Below are 18471 nucleotides of genomic sequence, written 5' to 3' on the forward strand. Positions count from 1 at the left end.
AGAGGAACAGAGCTGAGAGAGGCAGCTGAGGAATTCCGGGGCCAGGCAAAGCCCTGGCATGCAGTGCTCGGGATATTTGGGATGCTTCCTTTGGGATTTGCTGCTGCTGCTGCTGCTCAGGCTTGGACAATCTCAGAATGTGTCCTGTCCCTCCATCCCGTGTGCCAAGTCCCTCTCCAGCTCTCCTGGAGCCCCTTTAGGCACTGGAAAGGGCTCTGAGGTTTCTCTTCTCTGAGCTTCCCTTTTCCAGGTGAACATTCCCAGCTCCTCCAGCCTGGCAGCTGCTTTCCAGGTTGGAGCCAAACCCCCAGGAGGAAAGGACAACAGGAGTCAGGTCCAAGGCGCCTCTCACTTTGGGCAGAGTATATTTAGAATTTATATTTTTATATTATTTTTATATTCTTTTAATGCATAGTGAGTTTTTCTTTATTTTTTTTTTAATTTTTTAAGATTTTTAAAATAATTTTTTTTCAGTATTTTTTTCCAGTATTTTTTTTTCCATCTTTTTTTTTTTTTTTTTTTTTTTTTACCCCCCAGTGCAAACCTGAGCTGGGTCCCTGTTTTCCCTGTGCAGTTTTCCTTCCTCGGGATGGGCACTGTGGTGGGGAGGGGTCAGCAGGCGATTTCCTCCAGCGTCCCCAGTGGGGCCTGCAGGGGCACGGTCACAGTGTGGCTCAGGCTCTCCGAGTGGTTTGGCACTGGATCACAGGTGCTCTGCCATGGAAAAACCAGGGAATGCATTATCCCACAGCTCCTGGGCGCTCCCACGTGTTCAGGGGCTGGAACAGCTCATGTCCCAAACACTGGGAGAACGTTCTGCTCATTGTAACACGAACCGATAAAGGAGCTGTGGAAAACGAGGTTTACTTTTGTGGCAAAATTTAAAAAGAAAAGTTTAATAAAAAAGATAGTAGGAGATAGAAATAAAGTAAAGGGTAAAAAACAGTTGGGTGTTTGGCATTTAGTTAAGAGCACACTGTTATCTTCTGAGAGACTTCTTAAATATTTTTTCTGTTATATCAGCTTGATGTATATTCATAGACATGGATATTTATATTGTTCTATAAACTAGTTTATATTGTTCTATAAACTAGTTTACATTTTCTAGGAGCTATTTTGTATGGCTCTTCTTTGGGTCTGTTTTTTTAGAGTATGTGTTGTTTTTGGTTGTGGTTTTGGTTTATTCTCTTTATTACTTCTAGTTTGGGCTTTGGTTTATATTTTCTGTAGACGGTAGATGTTGATAATGAGTAGGGTCTTCATTCCATGTTCACTGGATGTCATCTTAACTAAACAGATAGTTCACTCATAACTATATTAGCTGCTATTATTATTCTATCTAAGTTTTTGTTAAGAGTAGAAATAAAAGTAAAGTTATTTTAACACTATACATATAATATTTGCAAAAAGCCAACAATATAAAATGCATTTCTAACAGGAGCCACAAGCACAGAAAGCTCCTTGGAGAGCTTTGGGCTGGAAGTCAAAATGCTGGGATTGGACAAAGGGAAACCATCCTTCAATCCCCTCAAACAGCCAAGGCTGAGGGGAGCAATGCATCCACCAGAAATGCAGCAGAGACTTCCCTGGCTGGCTTTGGGGTTGGAGAGACTCCAACAATTCATGCCTCAAACACTGACAGAAAGATTTGCTCGCTGTAACAAAACTGGATAAAGAAGGTACAGCCAAAGAAGCCTCCCTGAAGATGCCTGGCTGGGACTTTGGAATGTAAATGAAACCTCATTTAGATAAAGGGAAACCCATTCCTTAATCATCTCAGGACCAGGAAAAAACAAACAAGGCTGAGGGAGAGGAATGCATCCACCAGAAAGCCAAACACAGCAGAGAGCCTTCCCTGGCTGGGTTTGGGGTGGGGGAGACCAGAGCTCACAGGAGCCACGTTTAGTCCTCCGAAATGAGGGGGAGGAGGGTTTGGGTGTACTTCTGGTCAGGGGAGTGAACACCCACCACCCTGACACAAACCAACCCAGCAGGGGAACCCCCAGTCCTGGGAAGGCACATCCACAGGATATCCACGTGAGGAGCAGCTCAGGGGCTGTCATAACCCATCAGAGACCCCCGAGTGCTCCCCAGAGTCATTCCCGAGGCCTTGCGCCGCAGCAGTGCCCGTGGTGCAGCAAACCTGGAGTCTGTGTAGGGACAGGGGCAAACTCCACCCCTGCCTGGGCTTCCCCACAGCCTGAGCTGTATTAGCCAGCAGATTCTGTGCTTCTGGGGGACTTCTGCCACCAAGACCAGCTGGACAGGATCAATGGGATCAATCACAGATGGTGATATTTTCCTTGTTCTGTCTCTGTCCCTCTCTTTCTGTTCCCCCCACCTATTTTCCATTTCTTTCCCTTGCTTTTTCTCTCTTTTCTCTCTCCCCCTCAAATTTACTATCCAATAAACCCCAGACTGTTGTCACTGGCATCTGGTCCCGTTTGCACCTTAACTGGGGCAGAGGCATCTCTAATTATAATTTTAATGACCTGACACTGGGGTGGGAAGAGCTCCAGCGTCCCCAGGGCACTTCCCCTTCTCTCCTTACCACGTTCTCGTCATGGCTCCCGTCCTCTTCCTCTTTTCCAAGAAGGTCCAATAACTTTTCCTTGATTAGCTGCAAGAAGAGGGAGCCAGGCTCAGGGTGGGAAGAGGCTGCAGGGGGATGGGGAGCAATGGGGTGTGCTGGGTTTGGGGCTGCATTCCAAAGGCTTGGGAGGAGGAGGATGCTCCAAGGGCTGTGCCACAGAAAGGCTGGCAGAGCTGGGGGTGCTCCCCTGGAGAGGAGAAGCTCCAGGGAGAGCTCAGAGCCCCTTGCAGGGCACAAAGGGGCTCCAGGAGAGCTGGAGAGGGACTGGGGACAAGGGATGGAGGGACAGGACACAGGGAATGGTTCCCACTGCCAGAGGGCAGGGATGGATGGGAGATTGGGAATTGTTCCCTGGGAGGGTGGGCAGGCCCTGGCACAGGGTGCCCAGAGCAGCTGTGGCTGCCCCTGGATCCCTGGCAGTGCCCAAGGCCAGGTTGGACAGGGCTGGAGCAGCCTGGGACAGTGGGAGGTGTCCCTGCCATGGCAGGGATGGGAATTCAATGATCTTTAGGTCCCTTCCATCCAAACCATTCCAGCATTCTCTTACAAGGAATAAACCCCACAAAGATTCCATTTTTGGGACACTTTTGGGGTTCAGGGAAAGCTCCCAGCTCTGTGAGCTCCATTTCCCTTCCCATCCCTCTCACTTTCCTGCTGCTGCAGGATTTGGCTTCCAGGGAAATCCCATAAAACTTGGGAAGTGTTTTACTGGAAAGCTCCCACCGGGAGAAAATAGAAATAAAACCAGCAAGAAGAAAGCTGAAATCCTGAAATCCCCCAAAACTGGGTCAGTTCCTAAGGAATGTGGATCCTGGCTGGTGCAGGGGAGTCTGGTGGGAATTTGGGACCAGGAGAACAGAGCTCAGCAGAAGATCACAAAAAAGCTTCTTTATGGTCAATATTTCCCCCAGATTTGGCCAATCCATGAAAAAAAAAAAAAAGTATCTGGTTGCTGTCATTCCCAGAATGTGTAAATATTTTGGCTGGAAACTCAAATTTTTGAGCTGCTGACCCCCCCCCCTCCCCTTGTGAACCCTGAGCAGAGGGGAAAAACTGTGGATTTTTTTTAAATTTTAAGGTATTTTATTACTTTTTTCCTGGCTTGTGGGGGTTAAATATCTGGGATTGTGAAGATTGCCCTGCTGGGTTATCCTCAGGGAGCTTCTCTGAGGGGACAGAATGAATTTTAAGCCCAAATAAGAATAAAAAAAAAATAAAAAGAACAGCAAACCCCACCACATTTGACAAATTTTATCAGCAGATGTAAAAGAAAGGAGGAAAACAGAGAGGGAAAACCCAAATTTGTGAGGTTTCTTATGGCCTACTTAGGAAAAACCCAAGGAAATCCAGGAAAAGGCAAATTTAATGAAATATTTGGGTATCCGGGCCAAGCTCTAAATTCAGGCTCAGCTTTTGTTGATCTCTGAGCTTTAGACCTGGAATTTTTCCATATTTTTTATTCCTGGTTAATGGCACCAATGCTGGAGCTGCCCAGGAGGGATTGGGATAGGGGCAATTGTCTGAAAATATAAAAATATAATTCAGCATAAAAAAAAAAAAAAAAAAAAAGAAAAAAAAAAAAAAAGAGAGAGACAAAGAAAAATGAGAGGATTTGGGATTTGAAGAGAGTTCAGAGCTGGGATTGTGGGATTCCATTCCCTGGAATTGGACGTGTCCCCAGCCTGGACTGGGACACATTACATCAAATGGACATAAAAAAAATAAAATGGACAATTCTCACATCCCATGGCAATAAAACTCCCTGAGCTGGGGCTGTGGGAGAGCTGGGTGAGGCAGGTTGGAAATACAGGATTTTGGGGGGGGCTCTGGGATCCCCAGGGAACAGAAAATCCAGGGATGAGGGGCGCCAGGAATGGCAAATCCAGGGATGAGGGGCTCCAGGAGGGGCAAATCCAGGGACGAAGAGCACCCAGAATGGCAAATCCAGGGATGAGGAGCATCAGGAGTGGTAAATCCAGGGATGAGGAGCACCAGGAATGGCAAATCCAGGGATGAGGAGCTCCAGGAGGGGCAAATCCAGGGATGAGGAGCACCCAGAATGGCAAATCCAGGGATGAGGAGCACCAGGAGTGGTAAATCCAGGGATGAGGGACGCCAGGAATGGCAAATCCAGGGCTGAGGGACGCCAGGAATGGCAAATCCAGGGCTGAGGGGCTCCAGGAGGGGCAAGAACAGGGCTGAGGAGCATCAGGAGGGGTAAATCTGGGGATGAGGAGCATCAGGAGTGGTAAATCCAGGGCTGAGGGGCTCCAGGAGGGGCAAGAACAGGGCTGAGGGGCACCAGGGTGGGAAACCCCGGGCTGGGGCTGGGAAGGCCTCACCTCATACAGGTAATCGAAGAGCTCGAGGATGGTGAGGATGCTGGCCCCGATGAACAGCCCCATCTGGCCACCAATGTCACCTGCAGGGGACAGCACCGTGAGGGCTCCCAGGCACTGCTGGGCCCTGCCATCTTCAAAAATTGGGAACAATTCCCCCAGAGCAGCAGGGTCTGCATGGCAGCCCAATGGTTCTCCTGCCAATGGAGCCTGAAGCGCTCGCTGCATCCCAGGAATCCCAATTCCCACTCTGGGGAAGGTGCTGGGAACAATGAATGTCCCTGGAGCCAAGGAAAAACGCCAGCCTGGCAAAAAGTGGGAAGGGATTCCCTTCCCTGGAATGGGGCGTGTCCCCAGCATGGATTGGGACACATGAAATCAGCAGCCATGGACAACTCTCACATCCATGGCAATAAAACTCCCTGCTCCCACCTAGGTGCCCTAGGCTGTTTTGGGAAGCATCTCCCATGGAGAACCAGGAGAAACTTCAGCCCAGCGTGCATCCAGCACTTCCCAGCAACCTGGGGCTAATCCCAACCCCTCTCCAGGCTGCAGATCCCCTGTTCCTGCCAGCCAGGAGCATCCAGGCCACTGGAATTCCAGGAACATTCCATTCCCCGGATCCAGGGATCCCTGGTACTCATCTCCTGGCTTCTGCTTGAGTGTCCCAGGGTGAAGCAGGAACCTGAGGAGAGGAGATCCCCAGGAATCTGCTGGGAAGGTGGCTGGGATGTGGTCTCAGGGAAGGCAAATCCCATGGATTTTGCTGGAAAAGAGCCCTGGATTGACCCCCAAAGCAAAGGCACCCCTGGGTGGGGGGGGGGGGGGAAGGGCCTTTTCCAGGGGTGTCCATGAGACATGGAGAGAGGAAAGAGGGGAAAAGTTTGGGATCAAGGTGAGAACCCTGAATGGTCCCAGGGAGTGTTCTGGGTTTACACCAGGGGGAATCACCTGGAGGCTTTGAGCCTGGGAAAAAGATTCTGGGATGAGGCTCCTCCTGAAGTTCCAGAGCCTCGGGAATGAGGGTCCTATGAGGTGCAAACAGGTTTGGGTCAGAGAGGCTCCAGCAGCCTCCTCTTCCTGCCTGGAATTCCTGGAAAAGCCCCAGGAGGTGCAGAAGGGCTTCTGAGGGGGCATTTGGCAGGGCCAGCCATGTGGGGTGACATGGGGACACCTCCGTGCCCCAGGGGTGACCCAGCTCCAGCTTCCCAAGGTTTGAGCACTCCCAGCATTCCAGAGGGATCCAGGGATTCGGGGTGGCTCAGGCAGGCTGCAGGGCTGGGGGAGAGCTCAACCCCACCCCAAAACCCAATGAGGCAAACCCCAGATCTGTAGCTGGGACCCCAAAGCTGGAGCTGGTTTGGGGCTGAGTAGCTCAGGGTCTTCTGCAGCTCTTCCATGGCATCCAAAAGCCAAGGGCCCAGGCCTGGCTGGAAAAGGTGGATTTGGAGCAGGGAAGAGGTGATGGGGAGATGGTTTTGGGATGTCTCCCACACCCTGCACCCCAGAGAGCACCCAGCACCCACCCAACCCCAGGTCTCCAAACATGGGGAGCTGGAAGCAAGCAGGGATGGAGCAGCTCCAGAACCTTCCATGGGTCTCCTCCACCTCCTGCTGGAATGGATGGATTTGGAGCAGGGAGGAGGTGATGGACACGTGATTTTGGGATGTCCTCCACACACTGCGCAGGGGGCAGCATAGAGAGCAGCCAGCCCCAAAATCTCCCAAAAATGGGAGCAGACAGGGATGGAGCAGAACTTTCCATGGGTCTCCTTCAGCTCCTTCATGAGGCATCCAAAGGCCAAGAGCTCAGGCCCAGTTGGAAAGGATGGATTTGGAGCAGGAAAGAGGTGATGTGAGATGGTTTTGGGATGTCCTCCCTCACACACTGCCCAGGGGAGCAGAATCTCCAAAACCTGAGTTGCTGGGAGCAGACAGGGATGGAGCAGAACCTTCCATGGGTCTCCTCCTCCTCTTCCTCCTCCATGAAGCAGCTGAAGGCCAAGAGCTCAAGCTTAGCTTGAAAACTTGGATTTGGAATAGGGAAGAGGTGATGGGGAGATGGTTTTGGGATGCCCTCCACACCCTGCACCACAGAGGGCACCCAGTGCCCACCCAGCCCCAAAATTTCCAAAAAAAGGGCACAGGCAGGAATGGAGCAGCTCCAGAACCTTCCATGAACGCAGAGAGTGTCCATGGGGACATCCCTGGGATGCTGTGGTGGGTGAGGAAAGCAGACATGGGGCCTTGCTGGGGGTTTCAGGGCTGTGGACCCCTCCCAGCCTCTCTCTGTCCCTCTCAGACCAGTAGAGACCCCAAACTGGTCCCAGTGCCTCCTTACCAAGTAAGGCTGCCACTTCATAGGCTTTCTTCTGCTCAATGGTCTCATAGTTGAGTGCTTCAAAAAAAATGTCCAGCACGAGAATATTCTCTCTGTGGGAACAGGAAAAACATCAGCCCAGAAGCCACTGGTGGGCCAATCCTTTGGGATAAGGGAAAAACGGGATTTTGTGGCTTTATTCCCCTTTGTATGGATTGTTCCTCTCTCTGGGGTCCTCAGAACCCACAGAACTTGGAGCTGGTGCAGCCCAGGAGCTCAGGGCACCCTGAGGGCTCTGGCAACCTTTGGAGCAGCTGGGAAAGGTTTCTCTGGAACTCCTCAGGATCCTGGATCTCACTTTGCTGGGAACTCTTTTCTTGGATGGTAATTCCTGACTGTGAGGGTGGGCAGGCCCTGGCACAGGGTGCCCAGAGCAGCTGTGGCTGCCCCTGGACCCCTGGCAGTGCCCAAGGCCAGGCTGGATGGGGCTTGGAGCAGCCTGGGACAGTGGAAGGTGTCCCTGCCATGGCAGGGGTGGCACTGGGTGGCTTTGAGGTCCCTTCCCACCCAGACCATTCCATGGTTCTGTGATTCTGTGAAGAGAATCCAAAGGATCTGGAACAACTCTCACTTCCCACACATGGCAATCACACGCCCAGGGCTGGGAGAGCTCCACGGCCTGAGGAGCTCAGCCCAGAGATACAAATCTCCAACAGGACCAGCAAAGTGGGACATCCTGCACTTTTTTTGGTGGGACTGGAGGGTTCCCATGAGGATAATCCTTGGGAAGGAACTCAGAGAAGAAATCTACTGAGAGGAAATCCACCTCATCTCTCCCAGGTTTTCACTCTACTCTTCCCTGGAGGACATCCCTGTGCTGGGGGTGGATTGGCCAGGACTGGGCGCTTTCCAGACATTTCCCTCCCAAAAACCAAAGGAATTCAGGTCCTCCCCCACTCACGAGATGTATTTTTCCGACTTGTTGAACTTCTTCTCCAGGTACTTGGCCGAGGTCTTGCTGGGGATCTTGACCATGGAGAGCTCCTTGTTGTACCTGGTGAGGTTACAGGGGGTCCTGCAGATGCAGTAATTGCTGTCCTTCTCTGCCAGGAGACCTGCGGGAGGGCAGGCATGGAGCACACGGGACCCCACGGAGCAGGGACACGGAGCAGGGCGGGAGCAGAGATTATCCCTCCCAGAAAGGGGCCAAGGTGGACTCTGGACGTTTCTCTCCCAGTTCACCCCAGTTCTCACCACCTTGGAGAGGCCTCTTGCTGGAGGCAACGCTGTTGTCAACAACAGCTTGGAGAACCCGTGGTTGAGTCTCCTAAATCCAGACTTGGAATGGGTCCCTCCATCCCAAACCCAGCCCCAGTGGGGCTTCTGGGGCTCCCCTGATCCCGAGGGTTTCTGTGCTCATGGACCCCTTTGCCCCATGGAGAACCAGGAGAAACTTCACCCCAGCATGCATCCAGCACTTCCCAGCAACCTGGGGCTAATCCCAACCCCTCTCCAGGCTGCAGATCCCCTGTGCCTGCCAGCCAGGAGCATCCAGGCCGCTGGAATTCCAGGAACATTCCATTCCCTGGATCCAGGGATCCTCGGTACTCACTGAGCGCGGGCTCTGCGCATTCCTTGTACTGCTCCGGGGTGCAGAAGGGAGCATCCCCTGCAGGGACAGGACAAAGCCATCACAGGGGGACACCGGGCTCTCCCTGGGGACCCAGGGAGCCCCCGCAGTCAGGTGACCCCGGCTGTCCCCAGCTCTGCCTGCCACAGGGGCCTTTTCCTGCAGGAGCTGCTGGGAACAGCACCCAGGGAGGTGCTGGAGCTAAGAAAGGTGGGACTTGATGATCCCAGAAGTCTTTTCCAACCTTACTCAGACCCAGGTCTCTCTTCCATGCCTTGCCCCTATTTCACAGGGAATCCTGGAATAGCCTGGGTTTGAAGGGCCCCCCAGGATCACCCAGTCCCACCCCTGGCCCTGCCCAGACCCCCCAACATCCCACCCTGGGCACCCCTGGCAGCGCTGTCCAAACCCTCCTGGAGCTCCGGCAGCCTTGGGGCTGTGCCCATTCCCTGGGGAGCCTGGGCAGCAGTGCCAGCACCTCTGGAGGGAGAACCTTTCCCTGAGATCCATCCCAAATCCCCCTATGACACAACCTCAGGCCATTCCCTGGCTCCTGTCCCTGTCATGGGGAGCAGAGATGGGAGCTGCCCCTTCTGTGCCCCCCCTGAGGACATTGAGCTCACTGAACCCTGCCCTCAGCCCCCTCTGCTGCAGCTGAACATTCCAAGTGCCCTCAGCTGCTCCTCCAGACCCTTCCCCATCCTCATGGCCCTCCTTTGGACCCTCTCGAGTCCTTTGATATCTTTTTTATTTTGTGGTGCCCTAAACTGCCCCAGAACTCTCGGTGAGGCCGCCCCAACCCAGTGCAGGGCTGGACAATCCCTCCCTGCCCCTCTGCTGTCCCTGATCCCCCAGGACAGGGATGGCCCTGCTGGCTCACATCCAGCCTTTCCCAAAGGCCACGGGCACCTCCTTCCCTCAGGTACCCCCAGTCCCTCCAGCCCAGCCCCAGGTGTCCCCTGGTGTCCCTGACCTGACATGTGGACTGTCCCTCCAGCCTTCAGCGTCCCCCAGGTGTCCTTGTCCCTGATCTGGCACATGGCCCATCCCTCCAGTCTATCCCCCAGGTGTCCCATGGTGTCCCTGTCCCTGACCTGACACCTCCCTCCAGCCCATGCCCAGGTGTCCCCACTGTCCCCAGGTGTCCCTGTCCCTGACCTGGCATGTGAATTGTCCCTCCAGGCCATGGCCAGGTGTCCCTGTCCCTGTCTGTCCCTCCAGGCCATGCCCAGGTGTCGCTGTCCCCGTCCCTGACCTGGCATGTGCACCATCCTGCAGTTGCAGTTCTCCACGATGTAGCGAGTCTCGCAGTCGATCCTGCAGGCCGTGACGCTGTACACCGGGAAAAACGCCAGGCCCAGCTCCGGGGAGCGGCACTCGCCCACGGCGGGGGCAGGTACGTCAGCTGGGGACAGGGACAGCACAGGGTCAGCTGGGGACAGGGACAGGGTCAGCTGGGGACAGGGACAGCACAGGGTCAGCTGGGGACAGGGACAGGGTCAGCTGGGGACAGGGACAGCACAGGGTCAGCTGGGGACAGGGACAGGGTCAGCTGGGGACAGGGACAGCACAGGGTCAGCTGGGGACAGGGACAGCACAGGGTCAGCTGGGGACAGGGACAGGGTCAGCTGGGGACAGGGACAGCACAGGGTCAGCTGGGGACAGGGACAGGGACAGGGTCAGCTGGGGACAGGGACAGGGTCAGCTGGGGACAGGGACAGCACAGGGTCAGCTGGGGACAGGGACAGGGGGTCAGCTGGGGACAGGGACAGGGTCAGCTGGGGACAGGGACAGGGACAGGGTCAGCTGGGGACAGGGACAGGGTCAGCTGGGGACAGGGACAGGGTCAGCTGGGGACAGGGACAGCACAGGGTCAGCTGGGGACAGGGACAGGGACAGGGTCAGCTGGGGACAGGGACAGGGTCAGCTGGGGACAGGGACAGGGACAGGGTCAGCTGGGGACAGGGACAGGGTCAGCTGGGGACAGGGACAGGGTCAGCTGGGGACAGGGACAGGGTCAGCTGGGGACAGGGACAGGGTCAGCTGGGGACAGGGACAGCACAGGGTCAGCTGGGGACAGGGACAGGGTCAGCTGGGGACAGGGACAGCACAGGGTCAGCTGGGGACAGGGACAGGGTCAGCTGGGGACAGGGACAGCACAGGGTCAGCTGGGGACAGGGACAGGGACAGGGTCAGCTGGGGACAGGGACAGCACAGGGTCAGCTGGGAACAGGGACAGGGACAGGGTCAGCTGGGGACAGGGACAGCACAGGGTCAGCTGGGGACAGGGACAGGGTCAGCTGGGGACAGGGACAGCACAGGGTCAGCTGGGGACAGGGACAGGGACAGGGTCAGCTGGGGACAGGGACAGCACAGGGTCAGCTGGGGACAGGGACAGGGACAGCACAGGGTCAGCTGGGGACAGGGACAGGGACAGGGTCAGCTGGGGACAGGGACAGCACAGGGTCAGCTGGGGACAGGGACAGGGTCAGCTGGGGACAGGGACAGCACAGGGTCAGCTGGGGACAGGGACAGGGACAGGGTCAGCTGGGGACAGGGACAGCACAGGGTCAGCTGGGGACAGGGACAGGGACAGGGACAAGGACAGGGACAGGGACAGGACAGGACAGGGTCAGCTGGGGACAGGGACAGCACAGGGTCAGTTTGGGACAGGACAGGGACAGGGACAGGGACAAGGACAGGGACAGGGACAGGACAGGGTCAGCTGGGGACAGGGACAGGGACAGCTGGGGACAGGGATGGGGAGAGGGACATCAGCTGGGAACAGGGACAGGGACAGGACATCAGCTGGGGACAGGGACAGCACAGGGACATCAGCTGGGGACAGGGACATCAGTTAGGGACAGGATAGGACATCAGCTGGAGACAGGGACGTGTACTGGGGACAAGGACAAGAATGTCAGCTGGGAACAGGGACAGGGACATCAGCTAGGGGACAGGGATGACACAGGGACATCAACGGTGGGACAGGGACAGGGACATCAACTGAGGACAGGGATGGGGACAGGGACATGAGCTGCAGGACAGGGCCAGGGCAGGACATGTCCCCTGTCACAGGGCAGCCCCTGCAGTCCCTCAGGGCATCCCCCCTCCCAGGAGCTCCCTGATTCCTGGGACAACTCACTGGGACAAGCTGTCCCAGTGCCACGGGAACACACTCTCAGGTGACAATGAACGTCACGGGAGTGGGAGCAGCTGTGGAGGGATCAGCTGGAATTTCTGCCTGGCAGACTCCACTTTACAAACTGCAAAAGCTCCACCAAACTCCCCCAAAGCAGGAAGATCTGCACATTCCCTGGAAATGTGTGGAGTTTCCCCCCAGCTGCTGCTCGCAGCCTGGCACGGGAACCCCTGGGGTTAAATCCAGGGGGAATCCATCCCTAAGGGCTCCTCTGAACCCCTTCCTGGCCAAATCAGGGCTGAAATCAGGAAAAGCCTTTCCAACCAAAGCCCCATGGAGCTGCTGAAGTCCTTCCAGACCTGGATTCCTGCCCTCATGGCCCTGGAGCTGCTGGGGAAGGCACCCCAAGGAGCCAGGAGCAGGATGGATGGATGGAGCAATCCCAGCCCCCAGCCTCTGAGAGAATTAACGGGAGAGACTTCATCGGGCTTGATCCCTCTCCCTGCAGCCCCTCCAGATCCTCCTCCTCCTCCTCCTGAGCGATTCCTGAGGGAATCCCTTTCCTTTCTTCCAGATTATCCCAGTACGGGCTTGGTGGGAGGGATCTGGGCTGGATGTGGAGCTGCTCCCTCCCCCTCCCCTGCTGCCCCGAAGTGGGAGCAAACCACAGCACAGCGGCAGGAAAAGCAGGGGAAAGGCAGCAGGAACATCCCTGCCCTCGGATCCTGCAGGATTTGTGCTCCCTGGCAGCTTCCTGAGGCCTCCTTCTCCCGCTCCTGCGTAGAGAAATCCAGCTCCAGCCTCTAATTGAGGGTGACAAGCTCCCAGCCTGGCCCTTTGCAGTCATTAATAATTCATTTATGAATTAAACGCTTTTCCAGCCCTCTTGATCCCGGCTTTCTCCAGGATTACCAGGATCAGTTCCCAGCTGGCAGGTGCTAAAAGGGGAAGGAAAAAATTGATTTGACTCCTTGGAAGCTGGATGGATTCTGCTTGTCCCAAATGCCAGGAAAAGAAGGGATGAGCTTGGAAAACCTGGAGGGAAGAGATTCCCGGGGCAGGGGAGGAGCAGCTCCTGCCAAAGCCTTTCCCTGGCCACATTCCTGCCTTTCCACACTGCTCCTGGCACGGAGCCTCCTGGGAGCTGCAGCATCTGCCCGCAGGCACAGAGGTCACTCCTTCAATTAATTGGAAGTGCTATCCGTGTTTTTCCTGCCTGTTTCATTTTCTCAAACGGGGAAATGTGGTGGAGATGATCCCAGCAGAGGTCGGAGCAGTTTGATAAAATCCTGGAATATCCCAGGTTGGGAGGGATCCCACAAGGACTGAGTCCCACCCCTGTTCCTGCCCAGGATCCCAACAATCCCCCAGGATCCCAGCAGTCCCTCAGGATCCCAGCAATCCTACCCTGTGCATCCCTGGCAGCGCTGTCCAAACCCTCCTGGAGCTCTGGCAGCCTCGGGGCTGTGCCCATTCCCTGGGGAGCCTGGGCAGTGCCAGCACCTCTGGGGGAAGAACCTCTCCCTGCCTCATTTTCCTCTGGCTCTGGGATGGATCCAGCACCAATTCCTGCCCAGACTCTCTCACGTGGCTGATGGCACCAAACTCCAGAGACCCCAAGGAGGTATCCAAACCCTCCCTGAACATCCCCACCCGGGCTGGGTTCCCAATGAAAACAGAACCCTCCGTTCCTTAAGGAGACCTCCAACAGCAGCAGCTTCTTGGAATTTCCATCCCAGGTAGCTCCAGCCCTTGTGGAATGTTAAAATCCCAGAGCAGCCATGGCTAGCTGATCCCAGCTCCCAGTTAATGGTGCTGGAATTGTCTGTTTGCATCTCCAGCTCCTTTCCCATCCTGCCTGTTCCTTCCCATTTGCCACCTTCCTGAGGAATTGGTTTTCAGGGATGAATTTGACCCTTCCAGCCCCTGGGAGCTCCCTTGGAGCAGAGCTTGGGGGTGTTACAGGGCCCATGAGTGCCCAGGGAAAATGGGGTTTTAGAGCTCCAGGATCCTTCTTTGCAAACCCAACAGGAACAGCAGCACTGAAACCTCCTGGAGATCCATACAAAGGTCCAGGGCAGCCCCTCCAGAGCCTCATCCCAGGTTTGCTCCCACTCCTGCTCCCCCTGGATGAGCTGGGCCTGTGGCTCAGGTGTAAAATCAGCCTTAAATCCCCAATAACGTGGAGTTATGGAATTCTAAAGGTTGGAAAAGTCCTCTGAGACTGAGTCCACCTGTTCCCTCTAGGGAACTGCCCCATGTCCCCCAATGTCACATCCACACGGATGAAATCCCTCAGGGATGGGGATTCCCCACTGCCCTGCTCCAAGAAACTCTGCCTCTCCCCCTGCTCATTCCCTGGCACATGCAGAAGGAGCCAGACCATTCCCCCTCATCCTCCCAGAACATTCTGCCTGGATTTGTTGGACTCAATTCCCAAACTCTGGTAGAGGTGCCCAGTTTGGGGGTGGGGGAGTTGGGCTCTGAAGTTTTCCTGTCCTGACTTTTCCACCTTTTTATAAAATCCTCTTTTTTTCCCAGGGTGCAGGGGAGCAGGAAACTCAAACCATTCCCTCATCCTTGGATCCAATGGCTCTTCCTGACCTCCCCTCCTACTCTCTGCCTCTACCAGGCTCTGCCTCATCTCCATCCCTTCCCTCCAAACCCATTTTCCTTTGCATCCATTCCCGATTCCTTCCCAACCCTGTTTTCCAACCAAAACCCCTCTCCTGCCCTACAAATTCAAAGTTTTCTTCCATCTCCTGCTTCCAACTGCTCCTGTGCCATGAAGGTTCTGTGGGATTGGTTTTATGGGATCTCCTTGTTGAATTAATTCAGAATTTAAGGATAAATTGGAGGAATCCACTGGGATAGTTTGTGGGGTTGAGGGAAACAAAGAAATCAGGGGGTGAACCTTTTTCCAGGAGGGGTCAGACCATGGGGGCGCAGAAAATGCTTGGAGCAAGGGTTAGGAAATGTGAATCCATGGAATTATGGAATGGTTTGGGTTGGGAGGGACATTAAAACTCATCCAATTCCAACCCCAGGAACACCTCCCACTGTCCCAGGCTGCTCCAAGCCCCCTCCAACCTGGCCTGGGACAATTCCAGGGATCCCAGGGGCAGCCACAGCTGATCTGGGATGGATCTGATCCATTCCAGGGCCTGCCCACCCTCCCAGCCAGGAATTCCTTCCCAGTATCCCATCCATCCCTGCAGTGGGAAGGACAGGGACAGGGCAGGGATGGATGGGACATTAGGAAGGAATTCCCTGGACACACATTCCCTGTGTCCTGGCACCCCATCCCTTTTAAAATGACACCTCAAACATGGGAAATGTTCTTTAATTCCTCCTAATTCCCAAATTCCAGTGCTTCCACCCTGACTGGGAATCACTGCCAGCCCTGAATCCCATTTTCCTGCCTCTCTAATCCCGCTCTGGATCTGCAGGTCTGTACTTCTGCTCTCTATCCCATAAAACCTTTGGAGGGGATGAGTCTCCAGAGCCCCATCAAACAACATTGTTCCAGCTCAGAACACAGGGCTTCACTGAAGCATTTGGAATTTTTATGGCAAATTTGGCAGGAACTGCCCTTTTCCAGGTGCTTTCCATCTTCCCTGAATGCCCTGTGCAGCTCTGTTGGGAAGTCTGACCCTATTCCTGACGGAAGAGGTTTGGGTGATGCTGAGATGCTGCAAAAATCAGCCTGGAATAGGGGAAGGAAGAAGGAATTTCTCTTTCTCCATGGGATCAGCCCTTCAAAGTACGGATTTTAGTGTCTCCATCCAAGCCTTGGTGCCATCGTCAGGCAAAAGGGGAATAGTGCAGGAATAGTGCAGCTTCCCAAGGTCTCGTGGGAAGATTCCAAGGCCAGGCTCACCCAAAAGCAACAGGAAAGGAGAAAATGGAAGGGGATCCATCCAAAGCCAGGAGTGGTGGGAGCTGAAGGGCAATTCCCAATCCCAGGGGGTCCTGGCCTCCTTGGGATCCCTCTGGAGGTGATGGATCCTTCCCTGTGCCAGCTCCTGCCAGCTCCTATTCATGAACACACAAACCTCATCCATCCACTCAGGAACTGTCGCGGAAATGCTCCCGGAGATCCCGGAGCATCCCCAGGGAGGCACAGGGAAGTCCAGCTGGGACGGGACTGTGGGGGTTCATCCCGTGGGAAACGGGGTGAAAGCCCCAGGGCAGCAGCTCCATGGGAACTCCTCCAGCTCCTTTCCCCTCTGCACTCGGGCATGGAGGGGATCCAGGGAGGATTTTCCATCCAGACCCTCCCATTCTCATTCCAATCTTCCATCGTGTCCTGGCTCCTGCTTCCCTCAGGGAGCTCAGCCCTGGCTGCCCTGAACTTCAGGGATTGCTCCAGTCTGGGATTTCATAGAATGCTGGAATGGTTTGGGTTGGAAGGACCTTAGACCCACCCAGTGCCACCCCTGCCATGGCAGGGACACCTCCCACTGTCCCAGGCTGCTCCCAGCCCTGTCCAGCCTGGCCTTGGGCACTGCCAGGGATCCAGGGGCAGCCACAGCTGCTCTGAGAATTCCATCCCAGCCCCTCCCCACCCTCCCAGTGAACAATTCCCAGTTCCCAATATCCCATCCATCCCTGCCCTCTGACAGTGGGAGCCATTCCCTGGGTCCTGTCCCTCCAGCCCTTGGAAATATTCCCTCTCCATTTTTCTTGCAGCCCCTTCAGGTCCTGGAAGGTCCCAGTTCGGTCACCCCTGGTGTCTCCTCCAGGATGAACAATCCCACGTTTTTTTAACCAGGAAACATCTCCCTTGGCCCTTGGCCAGAAGCAGCTTGGCCTCTGTAACCCATCCACCACATTTTATGGACAAACCTCCTGCTGGAATTGCTTTCTCAGGAGTTTTTGTTGCTGACTCAGCATTTCCACCCTGACACTGCCAGGTCCCTCCCAAGATCACTCCTGCATTAAGTCCCAAGGTGGGAAATGCATCCCAAAAGTGTCTCCTTGCAGGAACCACGCGGCTCAGCCACTGCAGGAGGAGGAGCAAAGCTGATTTAATTTCCATTTTCCCAGCCTGAGAGCTCATTGTGAAGGGAGATTTAATGAGATCCCAACCACGGAGCAAAGCTGGCTCTGGACAGGGGGATTTTGGGAAGCTATGGGTGGAAAGCCAGGATTTATGCCCTGGAACCAAGATGTGAATCCTCACTGGTGCTGAGCAGCTGCAGCCCTGGGAAGGAAGAAAATCAGGGAGCAAAGCCCAGGGAATGCTCTGATGTCCAGAATGGGATGGGGAAAGAAGGGAGGGATCTGAGCAGGGCCACAGGGAATGATTCCAGAGCCAGGAATGGACCACCCATACACCAAATTCTGTCCCACAGAGGATCCACAGCTCCCACCATCCCAATCTTCCCCACTCCACACCATTTATCCCTGGAGAAAGAGCTTTTATCTCCCTGAGGCTGCTCTGAGCTGGAAGATGGGAAATCAGTTCCACTTTTTTTCTTTATTCCTGTTTTTTTTCCAGCTGCAGGATCATTTAATTTATGGCCCAGGATGTAAAACTCCAGATTCAGGACCCCAATAACTGCCTGGGCTCAGTCCCTGGGGGATTTTCCTAGAGCTGTTACACCTTTGGCTCTGGTTTATTAAAGGAGCAGCATAGGCAGAGAGATTTAGTTGGAAAACCCAGACTAAATCAGGGATTGGGATGAAAATTGCACATTGAGAAGGTGGGGGGAACCCAGAAGGCCCCCAAAGACTAATAATTAATTAGAGGAAGCTATTAATGGCTGTAATTAGGTTAAAAACTACTTTCTGGGAAGAAGGATTGGGGTTGGGAGCTGAATGCTGGAGATCCCTCTAGCTCTCCTGAGAAAAGGTTTGGAGCCCTCACATGATTTTAAACCAGTCAGAAAATCCCAGGAATTAGCCCTTCCCTCTCCCATCAGCAAAACTCTGGCAAAACCCCCAGAAAAAGGGACACCCTTGAGCTAAGAGTCCCTAATTCTGTTCTGTCCTCTACATCTCCCATGTGGAAGGGGGGATGTGGGGAGGAATGTTTTCCCCTCTCTCTCATCTGGATGATGTTCTGGTTGGAATTTTGATTTTACAATGGAATATTGGAATAGGCTGTGCTGGAAATGGGGTGGGGAAGGATTCCAGCAGCTGCAGCAAAGCCTTGAATTTGCACCAATTTAACCCAAAGTCCTTGAGATCCTCTCTGCAGGCTCCAGCTCCCAGCCCTGCTCCCAGATCTTGTCCAGGATAGGATTTTTAAGGAAGGCAAATATTTTCAATCACTGCTGAAGCTGCCAGGTGGATCTGATGCGAGGAGCTGTTCCCAGAATCTTTGAGTAACAGGCACCACATGATGCCATGTCCAGCCCTTCCTGGCCCTGTTCATCCCTCATACATCCATCCATCATCCATCCATCCATGCATCCATCCATCATCCATCCAATCATCCAT

General features: G+C 54.5%; 1 protein-coding gene across 1 annotated transcript in view; it reads right to left on the bottom strand.

Moving 5' to 3' along the window:
* Nucleotides 1-337: 337 nt before the first annotated feature.
* LOC128800075 (acid-sensing ion channel 2-like) overlaps nt 338-18471 on the bottom strand; it is a 410654-nt gene continuing 392520 nt past the window's right edge. The window contains 8 exon segments of the mRNA XM_053964969.1: nt 338-714; nt 2552-2620; nt 4936-5015; nt 7274-7365; nt 8214-8367; nt 8865-8921; nt 10138-10263; nt 10266-10287. Coding sequence (XP_053820944.1) covers nt 613-714; nt 2552-2620; nt 4936-5015; nt 7274-7365; nt 8214-8367; nt 8865-8921; nt 10138-10263; nt 10266-10287 — 702 coding nt within the window. The 3' untranslated portion in view covers nt 338-612.

The sequence above is a fragment of the Vidua chalybeata genome, chromosome 26 (assembly GCF_026979565.1).
Source record: "Vidua chalybeata isolate OUT-0048 chromosome 26, bVidCha1 merged haplotype, whole genome shotgun sequence".
In the NCBI taxonomy this organism is placed as follows: Eukaryota; Metazoa; Chordata; class Aves; order Passeriformes; family Viduidae; genus Vidua; species Vidua chalybeata.